General features: G+C 38.0%; 1 protein-coding gene across 4 annotated transcripts in view; it reads right to left on the minus strand.

Annotated features, from left to right (window-relative positions):
- Window positions 1-4,369: 4,369 nt before the first annotated feature.
- Window positions 4,370-17,924, minus strand: part of vti1a (vesicle transport through interaction with t-SNAREs 1A) — a 109,680-nt gene continuing 96,125 nt past the window's right edge. For 2 of the 4 annotated variants that reach the window (XM_041269524.1, XM_041269523.1), the window contains one exon: window positions 4,659-4,740. Coding sequence is in view for 2 of the 4 variants with exons in the window: in XM_041269521.1 (XP_041125455.1) it covers window positions 4,647-4,740 (94 nt within the window). In the remaining 2 variants the exon portion in view is untranslated. Of the gene's footprint in view, window positions 4,741-17,924 lie in introns of all 4 variants that reach the window. The other 2 variants (XM_041269521.1, XM_041269522.1) reach the window with 2 other exon arrangements.

The raw sequence follows: 17,924 nt of genomic DNA on the forward strand, positions 1-17,924 counted from the left end.
TCCTTGAGGAAAACCTGCTGCCCTCTGCAAGAAAGCTGAAACTGGGACAGAAGTTCATCTTTCAGCATGACAATGACCCAAAGCACACAGCCAAAGCTACACTGGAGTGGCTAAGGAACAAAAAGGTAAATGTCCTTGAGTGGCCCTGTCAGAGCCCCGGCCTACATCCATGACTTGGTATGACTTGAAGATTGCTGTCCATCAACGCTCCCCAAGGAACTTGACAGAGCTTGAACAGTTTTGTAAAGAAGAATGGTCAAATATTGCCAAATCTAGATGTGCAAAGCTGGTAGAGACCTATCCCAACAAACCTAACCCAACAGGCTGTAATTGCTGCCAAAGCTGCTTCCACCAAGTATTAACTCAGGGGGGTGGAGACTTATCCAATTATGATCTTTCAGTTTTGTATTTTTAATATCTAATTTTTTTCTCAATAAAAACTTTTTTTCCCCCTTAACTGTGTGGAGTATGGTGTGTAAATAAGTGGAAAAAAAAATCATTTAAATGCATGAAACTCTGAGGCACTGACACAACAAAATGTGAAAAAAGTTCAAGGGGGTGTAGACTTTCTATAGGTACTGTACACACAAGCTGTACTACCAGTCAAGACCAATGACCATGCTTTACACAACCTTTGCAGAATATAATACTTCTTTCATAGCTTTATTACACTTTTTTTTTATTATAACAGAGAAAGAACAAAAGGACCTCTCACAGATTTGTGACCACCCATTCACTGTATGCCAATCCGGAGAGGCCCTAAGTGAATCATATTCTATTTCCTGCCCGAGAAAGTGAATAGAAGCTCTGTGATTGGCTGAAAGTTCATGAATATTTAAGACTGTCTGGAAACAATACTAGGGACTCCTTGACTTGCCCTCCCAGTACGTCACCAAGGGAGTTTGCATGAGCTTATTCATCCATCAGGGTATAACTATGTTAAGGCGTGGAATTCCATGCTGAGCATCTTAGACCAAGTGATGACAGCTAGGCCATCACCCTATATAATTAACTATTATTGCTTCATAAAGTCTAATAAAACCTGCCAAATAATGTTGCGTTAACATATTGAATTACATGTTGCTTTGTAGTTTACCATATACATATTCAACATTTTCGAAATCTAACATGAAAGACTGTACTACTATTAATGATTTCCGGTATACTTTCTCAGATGAACAGTGGATTGAAACTTTCCGGGTCACTAGAGCCAAGTTTGATCTTGTGATGGATCCTGTGAGGGTAGATATGGAGCCCCCAGTAATACAAGTCCGTACACCTGTGCCACTGCAGAAGAGAGTGGGTATGACACTTTACAAGCTGGCTACTGCAGCACAGTTGTTGGAAATGTATCCAGGGTCCACATCCTGTACACCCGCTGGTCCTTCCCTTCCCTGCTGCTGCACCCGAGACTCTTCCTCAGGGAGCAAGACGTTTTCTTGCCTGCACTCCTCAGAATCAGTCAGAGAAGCCAGTAACTGTGCTGGTCCTGGGTGTGCAGCAGCGGTAAAACTACCAGGCGCAGAATCCGCTAAAACACACACATTATAATAGAACGTGGATGTTTTGTAATATTATAAAGATTGAAACTACAACCCTAATTCTAAAGGTACAACACCAATGCATATACAGTAATAGTAAACTCAATATTAGGGAAGATAGGCTCCCCGGACTGCCGCAGTCGATTTCCCTCCTGCAGGTGCGAGTTTTTAAGTTTGTTAAACTTATCTCGCGCCTGCAGGATGGACCCCTGTATGCCAATTTCAGTCAGAGCATTCGACACTTGTGTGTATATGTTTCTGTTCCTCTTTTTTTACATGTACATTTGAATGTATTAAAACGTTCTAATAAAAACAAATCAAAATAAAGAAAGGTCAGCAAGCAGGCTTCACATTTCATGACTTCAAACATATCTTGTCTTTAACATACAGCACATTGTCTTCTTGTTAAACAATAATTAATATACACATTTTATAGATAATCATAAAATAATATCTATAGTTTAAATTCAATGGGAGAATAACACTAAAGCAGGTCATGTTTATGCTTGTTTACAATAAGTGATTGATAAATGTGTGAAAATCCCATCAATATTTATGCTCTGAAATGTTATCACCCAGTAATCTCTGCTACACATTCAGCACCAGTGCAGGGATGAATGCATACGGTCCAGGTTGCAAATGAAGAATAATTATTTTCTCTTCAGCACTTGAATGTTACTCACAGCTAAAGTCACTTATAGGGGTTAACATCACCCTTCATTAAATATTAAATTGTACCTGTACCTGCTGCTATTGTTGCCCCTTAGAATAAGATATAACCTATTTTTGACAAGTTTTCATCTTTCTCCATGGAAGACGCTACATGAAACCAAATCAGTCGCAAGGAGGAGGGTAATGAATAATCTATTTCATATTCCAAAGGCACCCGCAGCTCCAAGTGGGAGAAAAAAAAAAATCAAGCAGATGATAGCGAGAGTCTGCCAGGGTAACACATGACACAGCCAGTGTTTAAATAATACAAAGGAGATATAAACAAATCATTAGCCCCCTCAGAGTTGTTTAATGCAATTTCTTAATGAACATAATAGTGGGGACTAATAATATAAGAAAATAAAAACATCTAAAACGGGCACCAAGTTGCCGGTGATGCTCAAATATTTCCTTGTCAAGTTTTTATGATTTAATGAGCTCCTCTGGGACTGACGGCTGTCAGTCAGTCGTGACTTTTTGACACCATTACAACTTCAAATACAGCGGCAGCCACACTGTTTTTTTCCTAGGATTTAAAATACTGAGATGATCTGACAGGTTTAGAGAAAGAAATAAGAAGTACCGCACACACACACACACACACACACACACACACAAAATAAGACGGCTGCTTTTTTTTTCTGGGGCAGACAATCTCTCAATGCTGTTTGGTAATGAAAACCCAATCACTGAGGTGATTATCTGATGAGGTTTCTTAAACTGGAAGGATTTGTCTTTCTTATTATTCCTCAACTTAATGATGACTCTCAACGGGTTTGCCCCGCATGGGATGGACAGAGGTGCACAATTTTGTTCGCCATTAATTTCAGCCTTTGAAGCTCAGTGCTCTGAAGCAGCAGCAAAGCAAGCCCCCTACCAAGCTGGTTCCAAAATAAGACAATTCGGCCAGCCTGAAACAGAATAGCAAATGACCTTCCCCTATCAGACACCACAATGATGTCAGCTTGGTTACACCCCCCCCCCCCTCCCCCTCTGTCTCACACACACTTTGAGTTTAAAATGTTAGTAACTTTTTATTGGGCTGTAAGATTTCAGAATTTGATACATTTGTTATTTTTATTCAGCGTCTAGATCGTCTATCTTCATGAACATAAAAAAAAAATAATTAAAATGTTCAGCATAAACATAATATAAACAGTATCCATTTACATACAAGCTGTTATGTCTGTACAGACTTATTTACGCAGTGTTTACACAGAGTACACAATCTGTGGCAAGCAATGATGCATAATGTATATCACTAATAATAAATGACAAATATTCAATCACTTGGGGGTATTTATGGCAATATTAACTATAAAACATATTTTAATAAGGACTCCTCCCTACACAAAAGTACAGTTTTTTTTGGTCCAGTTACCACCAGATTTAACCCTTTCACAGTTCAAATTCCTTTCCAAAGACACATTGTAAACAGAGTTTAAACAGCGTTAAATTATTACAATGTTTGGATTGGATGCATGTCTTTCTGTATTTACAATGTATTTAATCAATTACCGATATTGCACAAAATACTACACTTTACAGTGGTCTGTTGTTGGTAACATGACAAAGATTACTGTTCACTATACACAAATACAACAATGAAACGGTATAAGTGTTCGCATTTCAGGCTTTATTACAACACATACCCGGGAAATCCAGGTACTATACTCATTAACACAAGCCACTTTTAGTACTTTAGTTTTAGTCCTGGTGTTTCCGGTGCACTAGTTATGATCGTTTTCAAAGTAAACATGCAGAAACGCCTCTCCCAAGATTTTATACAGAGTTTATACAGTGGCTGTATTTTATCTACAGCATTTTCTGACAGCAAGTAACTGGAATGCAATACTACTTAAAATGTACTCCTAATTTTAAGAATTAAAGTCAAGGTGGGTGAAACATTTTTTTAGACTTGGGAAAGTAGCATAATCTGTCTTTAAGTGGCTGTTGTTAACAGTGACAGCCTAAAACGATATATATATATATATATATATATATATATATATATATCTATATATATATCTATATATATATATATATATATATATATATATATATATATATATAATTATCTTAAAATACTTAATGAATTGATGTACTTTTTAACACAAAACGTACAAAAAAACAAACAAGTTCAATGATAACACATCACTGCGTACCTGCATCTTCAAAACTCTTACCAGATTTCTACACAGAAGAAAAAGAAGATTCCATGCAAAGAAATAAAAACCCCTAATAAAACACTGCATTCACTGCCTGCACCTGAGTCAATGTATGCTTGGGAGGAGAGGTCTGTCAGTGCAAGAAAATGATTCATGTGACCAATCTGTCCTAATTACTCAAAACGAATGCTCTGTCGCTATTAATCACGCAGGGGGTTTAGAAGAATCAGAGACCTCTGACAGAAAAATAAATAGCCAGCACAACGGTGAAAAGGATGATAACGCCCAGAATAAACATCAAGATCCGATTCTGGATGATCCTGTAACAAAAGGGGGAAGAAAAAAAATGAAGTCATGGTTAATTACTGTAACAATATTAAGAGCTAACCCACTCACATACATCTGTTTAGTGGCTATCTTCAATATATCACATGTCATTAGAATCAAGTGTGACATTCTCCACAATCCAGAACCCAAAACCTTCCCAGTTTCAATATTCTAAGCCTGATACTGGGAACAATATGAATATTGTGAGAAAAAAAAAAAAAAGTTTGCTCTGGTAAATTGCAGTGATTTTGCAGTCTCTTTTTCTTTCCACTTGTTTACATTATGCATTTATCATAGTTTACTTGCTTTACCATACCTTCACAATGCTTACCTAGGCTTTACCATGCTTTCACTTTTGACACTTTGCTATGCTTTTATTGTTAAAATATATAGAGGAGAATTATGTTGTTAAATGAATAGAATATCTTAGTGAGACTTGAATGGATAAATAGTAGCCCAAATTAGAATAAATTAAAGCTAATTTATAATCCATTACTAACACTGTATAATTTTTCAGGTTGATAAAACCAGATAACTAGTCTTTAATGTTTCATCCCCATGGTTTACAACATGTTCAATTTAACTTACTGTTCTTCTTCTCAAGAGTGAAAACACAAGGTCATCTGTACTGAATACCCAGACCAGAGCTCCAAATGGAAAGAGATGAGGTTCAGTAAAACACAAGGTGCCCCTGTCACCTGTACTGAATACCCAGACCAGAGCTCCAAATGGAAAGAGATGAGGTTCAGTAAAACACAAGGTGCCCCTGTCACCTGTACTGAATACCCAGACCAGAGCTCCAAATGGAAAGAGATGAGGTTCAGTAAAACACAAGGTGCCCCTGCCACCTGTACTGAATACCCAGACCAGAGCTCCAAATGGAAAGAGATGAGGTTCAGTAAAACACAAGGTGCCCCTGCCACCTGTACTGAATACCCAGACCAGAGCTCCAAATGGAAAGAGATGAGGTTCAGTAAAACACAAGGTGCCCCTGCCACCTGTACTGAATACCCATACCAGAGCTCCAAATGGAAAGAGATGAGGTTCAGTAAAACACAAGGTGCCCCTGCCACCTGTACTGAATACCCATACCAGAGCTCCAAATGGAAAGAGATGAGGTTCAGTAAAACACAAGGTGCCCCTGTCACCTGTACTGAATACCCAGACCAGAGCTCCAAATGGAAACAGATGAGGTTCAGTAAAACACAAGGTGCCCCTGTCACCTGTACTGAATACCCAGACCAGAGCTCCAAATGGAAAGAGATGAGTTTCAGTAAAACACAAGGTGCCCTGTCACCTGTACTGAATACCCAGACCAGAGCTCCAAATGGAAAGAGATGAGGTTCAGTAAAACACAAGGTGCCCCTGCCACCTGTACTGAATACCCAGACCAGAGCTCCAAATGGAAAGAGATGAGGTTCAGTAAAACACAAGGTGCCCCTGTCACCTGTACTGAATACCCAGACCAGAGCTCCAAATGGAAAGAGATGAGGTTCAGTAAAACACAAGGTGCCCCTGTCACCTGTACTGAATACCCAGACCAGAGCTCCAAATGGAAAGAGATGAAGTTCAGTACCGAACAAAACTGCTGCGATTAAAATATATCTAAGCACAACAATAAAGATGTTGTAATAAACACCTCACCACAATTGTTTCCCCCACTGAACACGGGTTCCTAGGCTTATAAGCTACATTTTTATTGGAACATGGAAAAAAGTATGGCACCTAGAAGTTAGAAAATTAATAACACCAGCTTTCTACATAAATCTTTTTTTTGAAAAGTGAAAGTGAAAAGTCCCTTATATAGTAGGTCTTTTCAGCATTTCTATATTTAATACATTTAGTCAAGATACAGTTCTGAATGTATGACCTTTTTAGTTTACCACGTAGAAGGCTATTTCAAATTACAGATATTTCCTATCTAGCACAAAGCATTTGGTTACATCCCTAATGGAACAGCCACATTAGCTCAGACACTTTCCATTATTACTGTAGATGTTTTTAAATAAAATATTAAGAATAAAAAGGTGAACCTCATAGATGCACCACAATATTGTATTGATCTTCCAAGACTTTTAAACAAAGTGTTCGTAAACTTTGATAACTTCAACAAGAGTAAGACATTTTGTAAGGCAGCCCAACGTTGACAAATCGCTTTTTAGGTTTTAAGCCATCCTAAAAACCTGAACAACATTAACACAAGGTTTCTTTTGAACTGAAAATAAATAGCAAAATACTGTTGGTATGAAAACCAACAACAAAAAAAACATGCATGACAAGAATTTACTCCCCAGTGAGACACAAAAAAAGGCCAGCTCTCTATCCTCTTGACAGATTATACTACGATCACATTTGCTGACATGTCTTCTGCAAAACTGCTTCAGTGTCTGTGTCCATTTTCTAAGCAGGAGATGAATGGCCTGAGTTACCATCATTCATCACTCACACACTGGTCTAACTCATCCGCCTGCTCCACTCTTAACACTAAAGCTAAGAAAACTGCTTTCGATCCCTGCATCACTCATTATGTGAAACACACTAATAATCTGTTTAGTTTATTACTTTAGATTACTTTAACAAGCACGCTTTTTTTTCTTTTAGTGGGGATGCACAAGACAGCTTTACAGCTTGTTTTGATTCTCTCAACAGTCCATCAAGGTCTTCATTTAGAGATGCCACCTGTAATTTTAACCTTAAACTAAAAATGCAGCTCTGACCTACCTCTCCGCTTGCTGTGTAAAGCATTTCAGACTTTCACTTTGTACACAACGGCTGTGCAGAGTTCATCTGGGCAATGAAAGCATACAAGCAATGCCTCAGACACAATCAGCATGTTACCAACCCAGTGTTGCTCAACAAAGATGCCACTTCTCATTGCAGTGGGGTCCTGCTGGTACCAATTTTACAGCTGAGTGGACTGGTGCACAAGGAGGGAGAGTGACTTGTTCCCCCCAGGGTCACGCCGCAATTTAGCAGCTGAGCTGGGATTTCCTGCCTTCAGCCGCTAGGCCATGCTGACGCCTCTAATGGGGCCCTGAATATTTTCCATAGAAGACTCTCTCCATTGTCAGATCTGTAATGGACGGGCAAAGACTTCAGCACTCATGAAGCAGGCATGAATCTCTGACCCTTCAGTAAGTAGGAAAACATCCCACTTTTACTCCCCATGTGTCAGACTTGCTGTGCTACAGCACAGAGACCTGTGCATTTCCATTTGCAATGCGAGATCATGCGTTTATAGTACTGCTTAATTAGTAACTGCTTGGTATTACCTAACCGCTACACAGAGCAGCTCAACATTTGCTGACATGTTTGGCATTTTCCGAGATACTCAATTCTGTAGGGCTAGAAATAGCAATTCATGCAGTTGTGTTCAATATTCAACAATGCTTGCCCTCCATCTTGGTAAAGAACAAAAAGACTACCCACCAGTCACATTTTATTGTGCATGAATGACGTATAAAAGGAATAAGCATATTGAGTTTCTATTATCTGACCAGAATCTGATTATTTTCAAAGACCACCTCTTTTTCAAGCTTTATAGTTTAAAGTTCAATGTTGTACTTCATGAGTTTTATGTTCAAGTGATATAAACAGCACAATAAGATACTGTTACCCTTCTGGCTCCGGCACAGAAATTTTATTTTCTGAGCAATAATCGCTAAGTGAATCTTAAGGGTGTAATCCAATTGCTGGTCTATGCACTAAATTATTTGAATAAACAAAACATTTAAAATATGCAGTTAACAGCATGCAAATCTTTTCAATAAAAATTACACCTGAGCAGTACAGAGGATTAACCTTGCATCTCTCAAGTGAAGTCCCACAGACTCCTGAATATGCTTCCAGTACAGCTGGCCTGAAAACCGTCCCATAGGAGGGTCCCAAGGCAGCCCTAATTCTAATGCAAAAAGGATTAAAAAGTGAGTAATGTTAAAGCAATGTTAAAGTGTATGAGAAATGATACACTCGTGACACATTGTAAGCAGAATTAACCTTTACCCTTTAATAGGCAGGGTAGTCTAGCTCTAAATGTGAACCATCGCCTTGATTGCACAATAATGTTTTGCTCATTCTATCTCAACCTCTGTGACGTTTGTAACCCTCAGTTTAGGGTACTATTGTATACTCAAAAACAGGCAGGATTTGTGTGCAAGGGAGCACGTTTTTTACAATGGTTTTGTTATTGTTTTTAGCCTATTCTTTGTGGCTTGCAGTGAGTCAGGGAGTATCAATGAATTATTGATATATTTTCTTTTTTCCTTTTTGTGGTTATTTATTTCAGTTGCTTGTTTATGCTAAACATATTTTGCCTCTTTTGTATATGTGCGTATATAACTGTATGTAAAATGTATCAAATCTGTTGGATAAAAAGGAAAAAAAGTCAACAGGCAGCTTGTAAATGTCTACCTATTATATAGTGGAACCCATTCGATACCCAGCAGTCACTAATGACTCGGTATGCATAATGGTATAAACCCTATTGGTATGTACTGCTTTACACACTGCCAATAGGAACTGTGACAATTTAAAGAAGAGGGTTGACTAAACAAAGTCAGAAAATAGGCAAATATGGCAATATGAAAATGAGAGACATGCCCAAGTTTGCATGCCCTACCATTAAATTAAGTTAAAAATTAAGGCAATAAAACCCTGTCGCCTGATTGCACAGGCCCCAATTAACACCAATAATTAAAAGCATTTATCCTAATCAGACCAAATGCAAACCCAAAATAAAAATTCATCTTAACTTCTAAAGTCTCACCTCGTTCCTGCTATCCAACATGTAGAAATGCAATGCACTCACTGGAAGTGGAATCAACTCAAAAAAGCAATCTGGGTTCACTCAAATTCCACTCAACAGCATGATGCATGACATTCAGAGGGTTACTATTTAAAACCAATTGAAAAACTCTACACAACTTTCTTAGTCACTTGTAGTAGTTATCATGACTAAATCACTTTTTTTTGTTTTTTGGTATATTTATTTTTAGAAAATGATTAATTTGATAAAGGTAAAAGGATAAAAGACACAATATGCAGTGCAATCTGAGAGGGGGAAAAAAGCAGTATAAATTCATCTGAAAAATTGATAAAAGAAACACAAAAGTCCCAAGTAAGGCCGTTTAACAGGGGAGGTGGTAGAAAGAAACCCCTCAGAGACAGATAAAAATAATGAGGACTTTTCTGTCAGAAAAGATTTACCAAATCATACCAGTGTTATTAAAATTTAAAATTTTTTTTTTCAGCAGTTTTTCAGCACCCCTTATTACCAGCTATAATGAGGGCAGCTACACACCTCCACAATGTGAAGGCTTGTTGTGTGCAATACTCAGTCCCAGACAATGGGTTTGACTGCTGCATGCTCAAATACACACAGACACACCGACACACAGACAAACAGACACACACAGACACAGACACACACACACAGACAGACACCCAGACACACAGACACACACCGACACACAGACAGACACAGACACACACATACATACAGACACAGATACAGACACAGACACCGACACACAGACACATAGACACAAGCAGACACAGACAGACACACACACACACACACACACACACACACACACACACACACACACACACACACACAACAGACACACACACACACACACATGGCTTTGACGCACAAAAGTACACAATTTTTTATTCTATAAGGCCAATAAAACAAATACAAATCAATCACTGTCTGACCTGTTTCAGAAAAGAGAACCTGAGAATAACTACAAACCAGGCAGCAACCAAAGAACGTCAGCCAGATCAATGTATTCACAAATGATTTGACTGATAGACAAACCACCATCCATCCACACACTCACCTTCTGCTTTGAGATTGTTTAGTAGTACTGCTGTTTAAGTAATCTTTTCTCTCTGCTTGTAATTTCAATAAGACTAACAAAGAATACTTGTACCTGTCAAAGCAAGCCTTTCTCTATGTGATCTGTAGCAAAGCTAAGTGACAAACCGTGATAGCTCAATGAGACACATCTACTGATCTGAATTCAATTCAATTGATCTCAATAAAATCCTTATATTGTCAACTACTAAGCTACTGGTTATGGAATGCAATTGGCCAAATTGATGCCTGAAATTCTAAATAAGAGTTACAATTCCAAAATGCAATTCTTTTTGCAGAACAGGCTGCAGGCATTTCGAAGCCTTTCAAAAAAGTTCAAAGTTACATTCTGGTTGCCAGATGAACTGTAGAAAAAGGTATTAGCCCAGTTCATATTCTGGTAATCAATAACAGAGTTCGAGGCGTTGAATTAGACAATGTGCAGGATGTGCAGTCTGGTGGCAGGGCATGTTATCTAAAGCGCCATAGCGGATCTGTCAACAGTAAGTGAATACAATGCCAATGTCATCCTTCCAATACCATGGAATGCCCCATCAATACAGTGGCACACAAAATATCATCCCATCAGCTGATGGACCTACTTCACAGGACTCCTACATTGACCATCTTTGTCCCAGTGAGAAATGTTTATTTTTCATAATCCCACATAGCTAAATCACATTTATTATTCTCATTATTATTATTTGGAATTTACTAACATGTAAAGAATGTCTTCATCCATAAATACGACGCATGGTCTAATTCTATATTATTTGTGTCTTTATCTTGCCACAATTACCCCGGGGTGTACATGTAAAGTACCATAGTTTTCGTGAGTCACTTTTGCATTCGGATATATTTAAGCGCTATATATATATATATTATATATATAATATATATATATATATATATATATATAGAGTCTGCACACTATTTGTTATTTCCATCGGGAAGTTTCTTCATCTAACTAACCATTAAAATATTATTATATATATATATATATATATATATATATATTATATATATATATATATATATATATATATATATATATATATATATATATATATCTATAAAAATAAAATTTACTCTGCGTAAAAAAAAAAAAAAAAAAAAGTAACTTAAATCACCAATGAAAAATGTGCAGACCTGAACATCACAAATTAAGCAAAGCCATATTCTCAGAAAAACATCACAGATAAATAAAAACACAACATTGTATTTATATTATGGTTACGAGGTCTGATTGGTCAAAAGAACACATTCATATCCTCAAGTTTATCAGTAACAGGTTATTGCTGTAAGATACAATTTAAATACAAGTACAACACTGATGTCAAAATTAATTTTATGCCACATGTTTGCCATGCTTCCATCATTTAACCGCACAACAGTTCACTGCTGCTAATATGTATCCATGCAATGCAATTCTGCACGCTAGTGTATCTCCTGAAGGCACAGCCTCACACATCTTCAGGATTTTTTAAATAATGGATTTTGTTTTTAACCGCAATTACTGTGTTTGTGCGATATCATTAGACACCTCTTTGGGATCTTAGATGCTTCATTGTGGATCTTTATAATAAAATCCATTGCCACCCTCTAGCAAAAATACATTTATTGAATAATAACAGAAAAACAGAGCATTTAGAAAAGAGAGATAGTGTGAAGAGCGTGCTGACTACACATGTCAAACAGAGCCTTCAAGAGCCTCGCGGAAACGGGTAAAATGAGCGCTGGAACAATCCTTTGCTGTACAAGTTCATACATTTTTCATCTGGCAGCTAACAATCTGACTAGCTGCCTGGGCTGGGACTGGGAGCTCTGGCGAGGAAGGTGCTGGAGAAAAAAACACCTTGTTTAGAGTTGTGTGAAAAAAAATACCTTGTTCAAAGTTGTGTGCAACACTTTCAGGGATTTTCAACAACTTCTGCCTGCAGCTTATTTTCACAGCTGTGCTCTCACATCAACTGATGGACGGGTGGATTTTTGTATTTCTCTTGTTATTTATATATATATATATATATATATATATATATATATATATATATATATATATATATATATATATATATATATATATATATATATATATATATATATATCACTGCCCTCTATGGCTCCCTGCTAAAACAGTAGTTCCCTGCTGTTGTTTGATTGAAAGACAAGGGGCAGGGCTAGCTCAGTCTACACAAGGCATTAAACAAAGCTGAAGCATAAGGCTTCATTTATTTTTATATAGCGCATTTCACAGTGGACCACCTTCACAAAGCGCTTTACAAGATACAAGACTAGGGTGTGTGAACTGTGCATCAGCTGCAGAGTCACTTACAACAACGTCTCACCTGAAAGACGGAGCACAAGGAGGTTTAGTGACTTGCTCAGGGTCACACACAGTGAGTCAGTGGCTGAGCTGGAATTTGAACCCGGGACCTGCTGGTTACAAGCCCATTTCTTTAACCACTGGACCACACAGCCTCTTACAATCAATCAATCTCTCTCAATCTCTCTCTCTCTCTCTCTCTTTCTCTCTCAGCATCCAGGTGATCAATGTTAACACCCTCTCTTTAAACACTAGTAAATACTGCATATTCTCCATGAGCAACCGGGCTAAAGTACCACACATCTCACTAAGACAACTCACTGCTAAAGTCAAGTATCTGCATAAAAAAAAAAGGGTGCATATATTTATTTCAGTGTCCTCAGAGTGCTGGGTGCTCACAGAATATATTTGTACATTTCATCAATTTGTACCAACAAACTATAAAGCGCTGTCAAAATGTGTGCTTTGAACTTCTTTGAGGTGAAAAAAAATCACAGATTATAGTTTCCTCTTAAAGAAAAAGACATGTCATCAGGAGAGGATCTGAAGCCAAAGGTTCAAGTCCGTAACTGATGGCAACCCATCAGGGACATCAGTGACAATTTCACTTATGGGTTTTGCGTTTGATTCAGCCAGCATGAAATCTGTTAATGCCATAAAACTAGTAATAAATAACTATATGTAGGGCCTACATTCATTCGGTGTTATACTGCTTATATATAACAGGTTGGGAAAATGTTACTCATTAATTTTAACAGTATTCTTTGCTGACCTCATAATTATTTTTGTTAATTGGATCATTAACCCTAACATAGTACAGGTGGACTGAATTACAACATCTCCACACCAGTGAATCATAATATTATTTACCATATCGTAACATTAGTATATATACTATAGGTGCATTTGATTACATGATGTACCTTTATACTAACTAAGATACGGTTGCTACTGTAGGATTCATTTGATGTGCTGGACCCCGCACTTAATCATCACCATCTAGTATTATAAAAATAAAAAATAAATAAATAAAAATAAAGTTTCACATACATTGCTGTAACACATTTTCAATGAGTGGCTACCGAGTGTTTGAGACAATCTCGGGAACTCCCCACAACCGTGTGTGTTTAGCGATGTAGAAAATGTGAAATCAATTGTAATCTCATATAGAATTACTAACTACTAGGTATACTGTATGAAACTCATTTTTAGTACCTCCACTGTGTACTGTGTAATACTGCTCGTGCTTCAAGATGGCTGCACTTTTTACACTGCTTATCACTCAAAAGCGAAGCACTATTCCTCAGATTTCTTGCACAAAACCCTTTGCATTCCTTTCAGGACCAGCTGCATATTATATTACTGAGTTTGTGGAAAGGATGTAACACTACCCATGAGACCATGGTGTACATAACTTTGTATTGTTTATTCAATACTGAAACCTCATTAGGGCTCATAATTCATCAATATGTGCCAGCCTTTCACTGGGATCGAGCAAAGAACAAGTTCAGCTGGTATGTGGGTCATTAGCCTATCTGGGTGTTTGGGTTTTTAATACAGCTGCAGCCTCCATGTACGTCTGCTGAAACGGTCATCTCTTTCACTAACTGCACATGGATTGAATGTACATCCCCATGTCAATATTCCCTATGATAGCACTACCACCCTATGACAGTGTTTTTAACTCTGAGAGTCGAGCTGCAACCCTCCCTTGTGCTATAAAGGGCAGCGGTGAAGCAAGACAATAATAAAAAGCATGAGAAAACTCCAGCATGTGTTAGAGCACTTGTATGTGGATGTTCATTCTGACAAATCTGTCCTGGTACAAATGTTTTAATTTTTTTTTATTACACTGTGCCACTGAGAAGGTTAAATCCACCATTGATGAAAAAAAAGAACATGGTGCCACTCTGTGCAAGTCGCCGACTCTGGATCCAGCAAAAGAGCCCCAGACCATCACGCTTCCTCCTCCATGTTTGACAGTTGGTGTCACACACCGAGGAACCATCCCTTCGCCTACTTGACGGTGTACAAAAACCCTGCGTGATGAACCAAAGATTTCAAGTTTTGATTCATCGGTCCATAAGACCTTCTTCCAGTCTTCAGTAGTCCACTGGCAGTGCTTCATGGCCCAGGCAAGCCTCTTTTTCTTATTTTGCCATCTTAGCAATGGCTTTCTTACTTCCACTCGACCTGTCAAATCTGTAGCTCGAAGTCTTCTCTTCACAGTTGAAACTGAGACTTGCTTACTTCGACTAGTGTTAACCTGTGCTTGAAGCTGTTGTCCTGTGAGCCGCCTATCACGCAAGCTGTTGACTCTCAGAAACTTGTCTTCTGATTCTGTTGTGGCTTTGGGTCTGCCAGAGTTTCCTCCAGTTTCCAAGTGCCTTTTGATGGAGTAGGAAACTACTCACTGACACCTTGGCTTTCTTTGCAATTTCTCTAAAGGAAAGACCTACACTTTTAAGGGTTATAATGGTCTGTCTGTTTTCCTTTGTTAATTGCCTTTTTCTCGCCATTATGATAGCAATATACTACTTCCTGCAGTACAATACTGTCCAAATAATGCTTAAGAGGGTGTAGTAACACAGTCTGTTCCAACACTGCTTTTATACAGACAGAGGGTTTGTAAGTAATCAACAAAAGTTGGGACACCTGTAGGAATTGTTAGCATCAACTTTCAAGGCTTAATTTACTTCCATTGCTGCAGAACGGCTGTAAGTTGTTCCCTGAAAAAGGCCTTTTTGTATAACTCTGAAATGTATATTATTTTTCAGTTTTTGGTAACCTAAACTTTTTTTTTTTTAACCTCTGGCAGTTTACCGCTTACCTTTGTACCATTTGAGGTTATTCACTGGACTTGAACTGCTTAAATTTCAATAAAAACTGTGACTCAGATCACAGAATGCCACGTTGCTTACTGTCCCACAAATTCCAAATTCAGTTTAGGGCCCCAAAACTCTGGAAGCACCAAGAGTCACTGCTTTTAAAACAAGATGAAAAACACACTTTTATAATGTGGCGTTTTTAGGCAAAAATTATGGTCCTTTTATTCTCTGCTTTGTTTTACCATTCTGTGTGTTTTTTTCTATTGTTTTTCTTGCCTTCTTCTATTCTCTTATTAATATTTGTCAATGTTTTTATCCATGTGAAGCTCTTTGTGGCAATTTGTTTTGTGACAGGCACTATATTAAAAATAAAGATTATTATTATTATTATTATTATTATCATCAGATGCAGGACATTTGGAGAAAAGTGACGTACCTTTACATACCATTTCCTTGCCTTCTTAACAGTTTCTTCCCCTAATTTTTCTGACTCCTATTGGAGTTCGCTCCTACTCCCAAACATCTACTTATTTCTCGCAGCTTGCGCTGTCTGCATAAAAAAAGCAATGCTACGTTAGTGGATTTGACACTACAAGTGAGGTTTTAGTCTCTCTAAATAATCTATGTGAATGCACTAAAGTCGCAAGGATTCATCTCTTAATGACCCTGCTGTAGAGCCTAGCCTGTTCTGCAGCATGGACATGGTGCAGTGATGTGTTGACTCGCAATGACTCGCACATGATTACTCTCAGCAAAACTGTAAAACAATCTAATGTGCCACAAGTGAGTGGAGTTTGTTGCCATAACGCTGTTATTGACTTGTTGCTCCGGCTCTATTTGGTTATTACCCTTGAGGCCGCAATCAATAGACTTTGAACTGCATCAGACTAATAAATCTCAGGGTTTCTTGGGGCCAGGCCAAGGAAGCACTAGGAAATCTATGTCAGTTGAGTGTTGCACAGACAGAGAGAGAGAGAGAGAGAGAGAGAGAGAGAGAGAGAGAGAGAGAGAGAGAGAGAGAGAGAGAGAGAGAGAGAGAGAGAGATATTTGTACATTTCATGGAACATATTCTAGAATCCTTCTACTCTGTGTATACTTGCCATGTGCATATGGTACTCGTTGGGGCATGCTTACAATGGCATTTAAAATTGAAGGGTTATGTTACACAATCTAGGGTTCCCCAGCCACAAGCTAAAGCTGAAGAAGTTATTACCTGTCACTGTTATTATCCCAATCACAATAACTGGTCTTTCACCTTAAATATGCTTTTTTTTATTGTACCTGTTATATAGACACACAGTAGGCTCAGGGATACAGCAGAAAATTCATGAATGCATCAAATATTAATAGGAAAGGCAAGCAGTGGGGATCTGTGGGGCTTTGAAAATATATACAGTACATAAAAAAGGTGTAAAACAGGAATATTACAGACTTCACAGATCACTGGTTTTCCACAGTGCTACCTGGTCCTCCTTTTGTCATCCAGTTTTCTTTCTAGTCACTTTTTAAGTGTCATGAATTTTAACAAATTATGTACGAACTAGCACGACTTCCAATTGTATTCCTATGAAGTAAACACCTTTTCATCACACATTCTACATTTTCTTCAAAATAAGACATCTCCAAACTGTCATCCACCAATCAGCGAGCGCTCACAAGGTAGATGACCGCAGGACTTTCTGACAGAATGCCTAGCTTCAAATAAATGAAATGTAGGAAAATCTAATCATTTTAGGAAAAAGGTAAATAAAACCTGTAAATCAATGAATTGCATGTTTAACATTTCTAATGGCAATAAAACCATGATTATCAGATTGCTGACCAATTCTGGAATGTACCTTGCCTGCTGGATGTGGTCAGCAACCAGATGGTATTGCATCTTTTTACATCCATTGATCTACACTGTCGGGTTACTGTGATTCTAAGCATTGCTCCTTCCAAACTGACACTTATGTTCCCCAAATAATGTTAAATATGATGCTGTAGTAGAGCGATTGCCCTGCACATGGAGAAATTAGGGTTGGTGTAAATTATATGTGAAAATGGGCTTGTTTTGTGTGCTTTTTGGAGTTAAGTTTGATTAAATGGTGGTTTACAGATGGGCGCTTAGTTGAGAATTGCTGCCTGTTAGGTTTGGTAGAGAGGAAGGGCAGCGAGTGATTGGC

This window comes from Polyodon spathula, chromosome 13, assembly GCF_017654505.1.
Source record: "Polyodon spathula isolate WHYD16114869_AA chromosome 13, ASM1765450v1, whole genome shotgun sequence".
Classification (NCBI taxonomy): Eukaryota; Metazoa; Chordata; class Actinopteri; order Acipenseriformes; family Polyodontidae; genus Polyodon; species Polyodon spathula.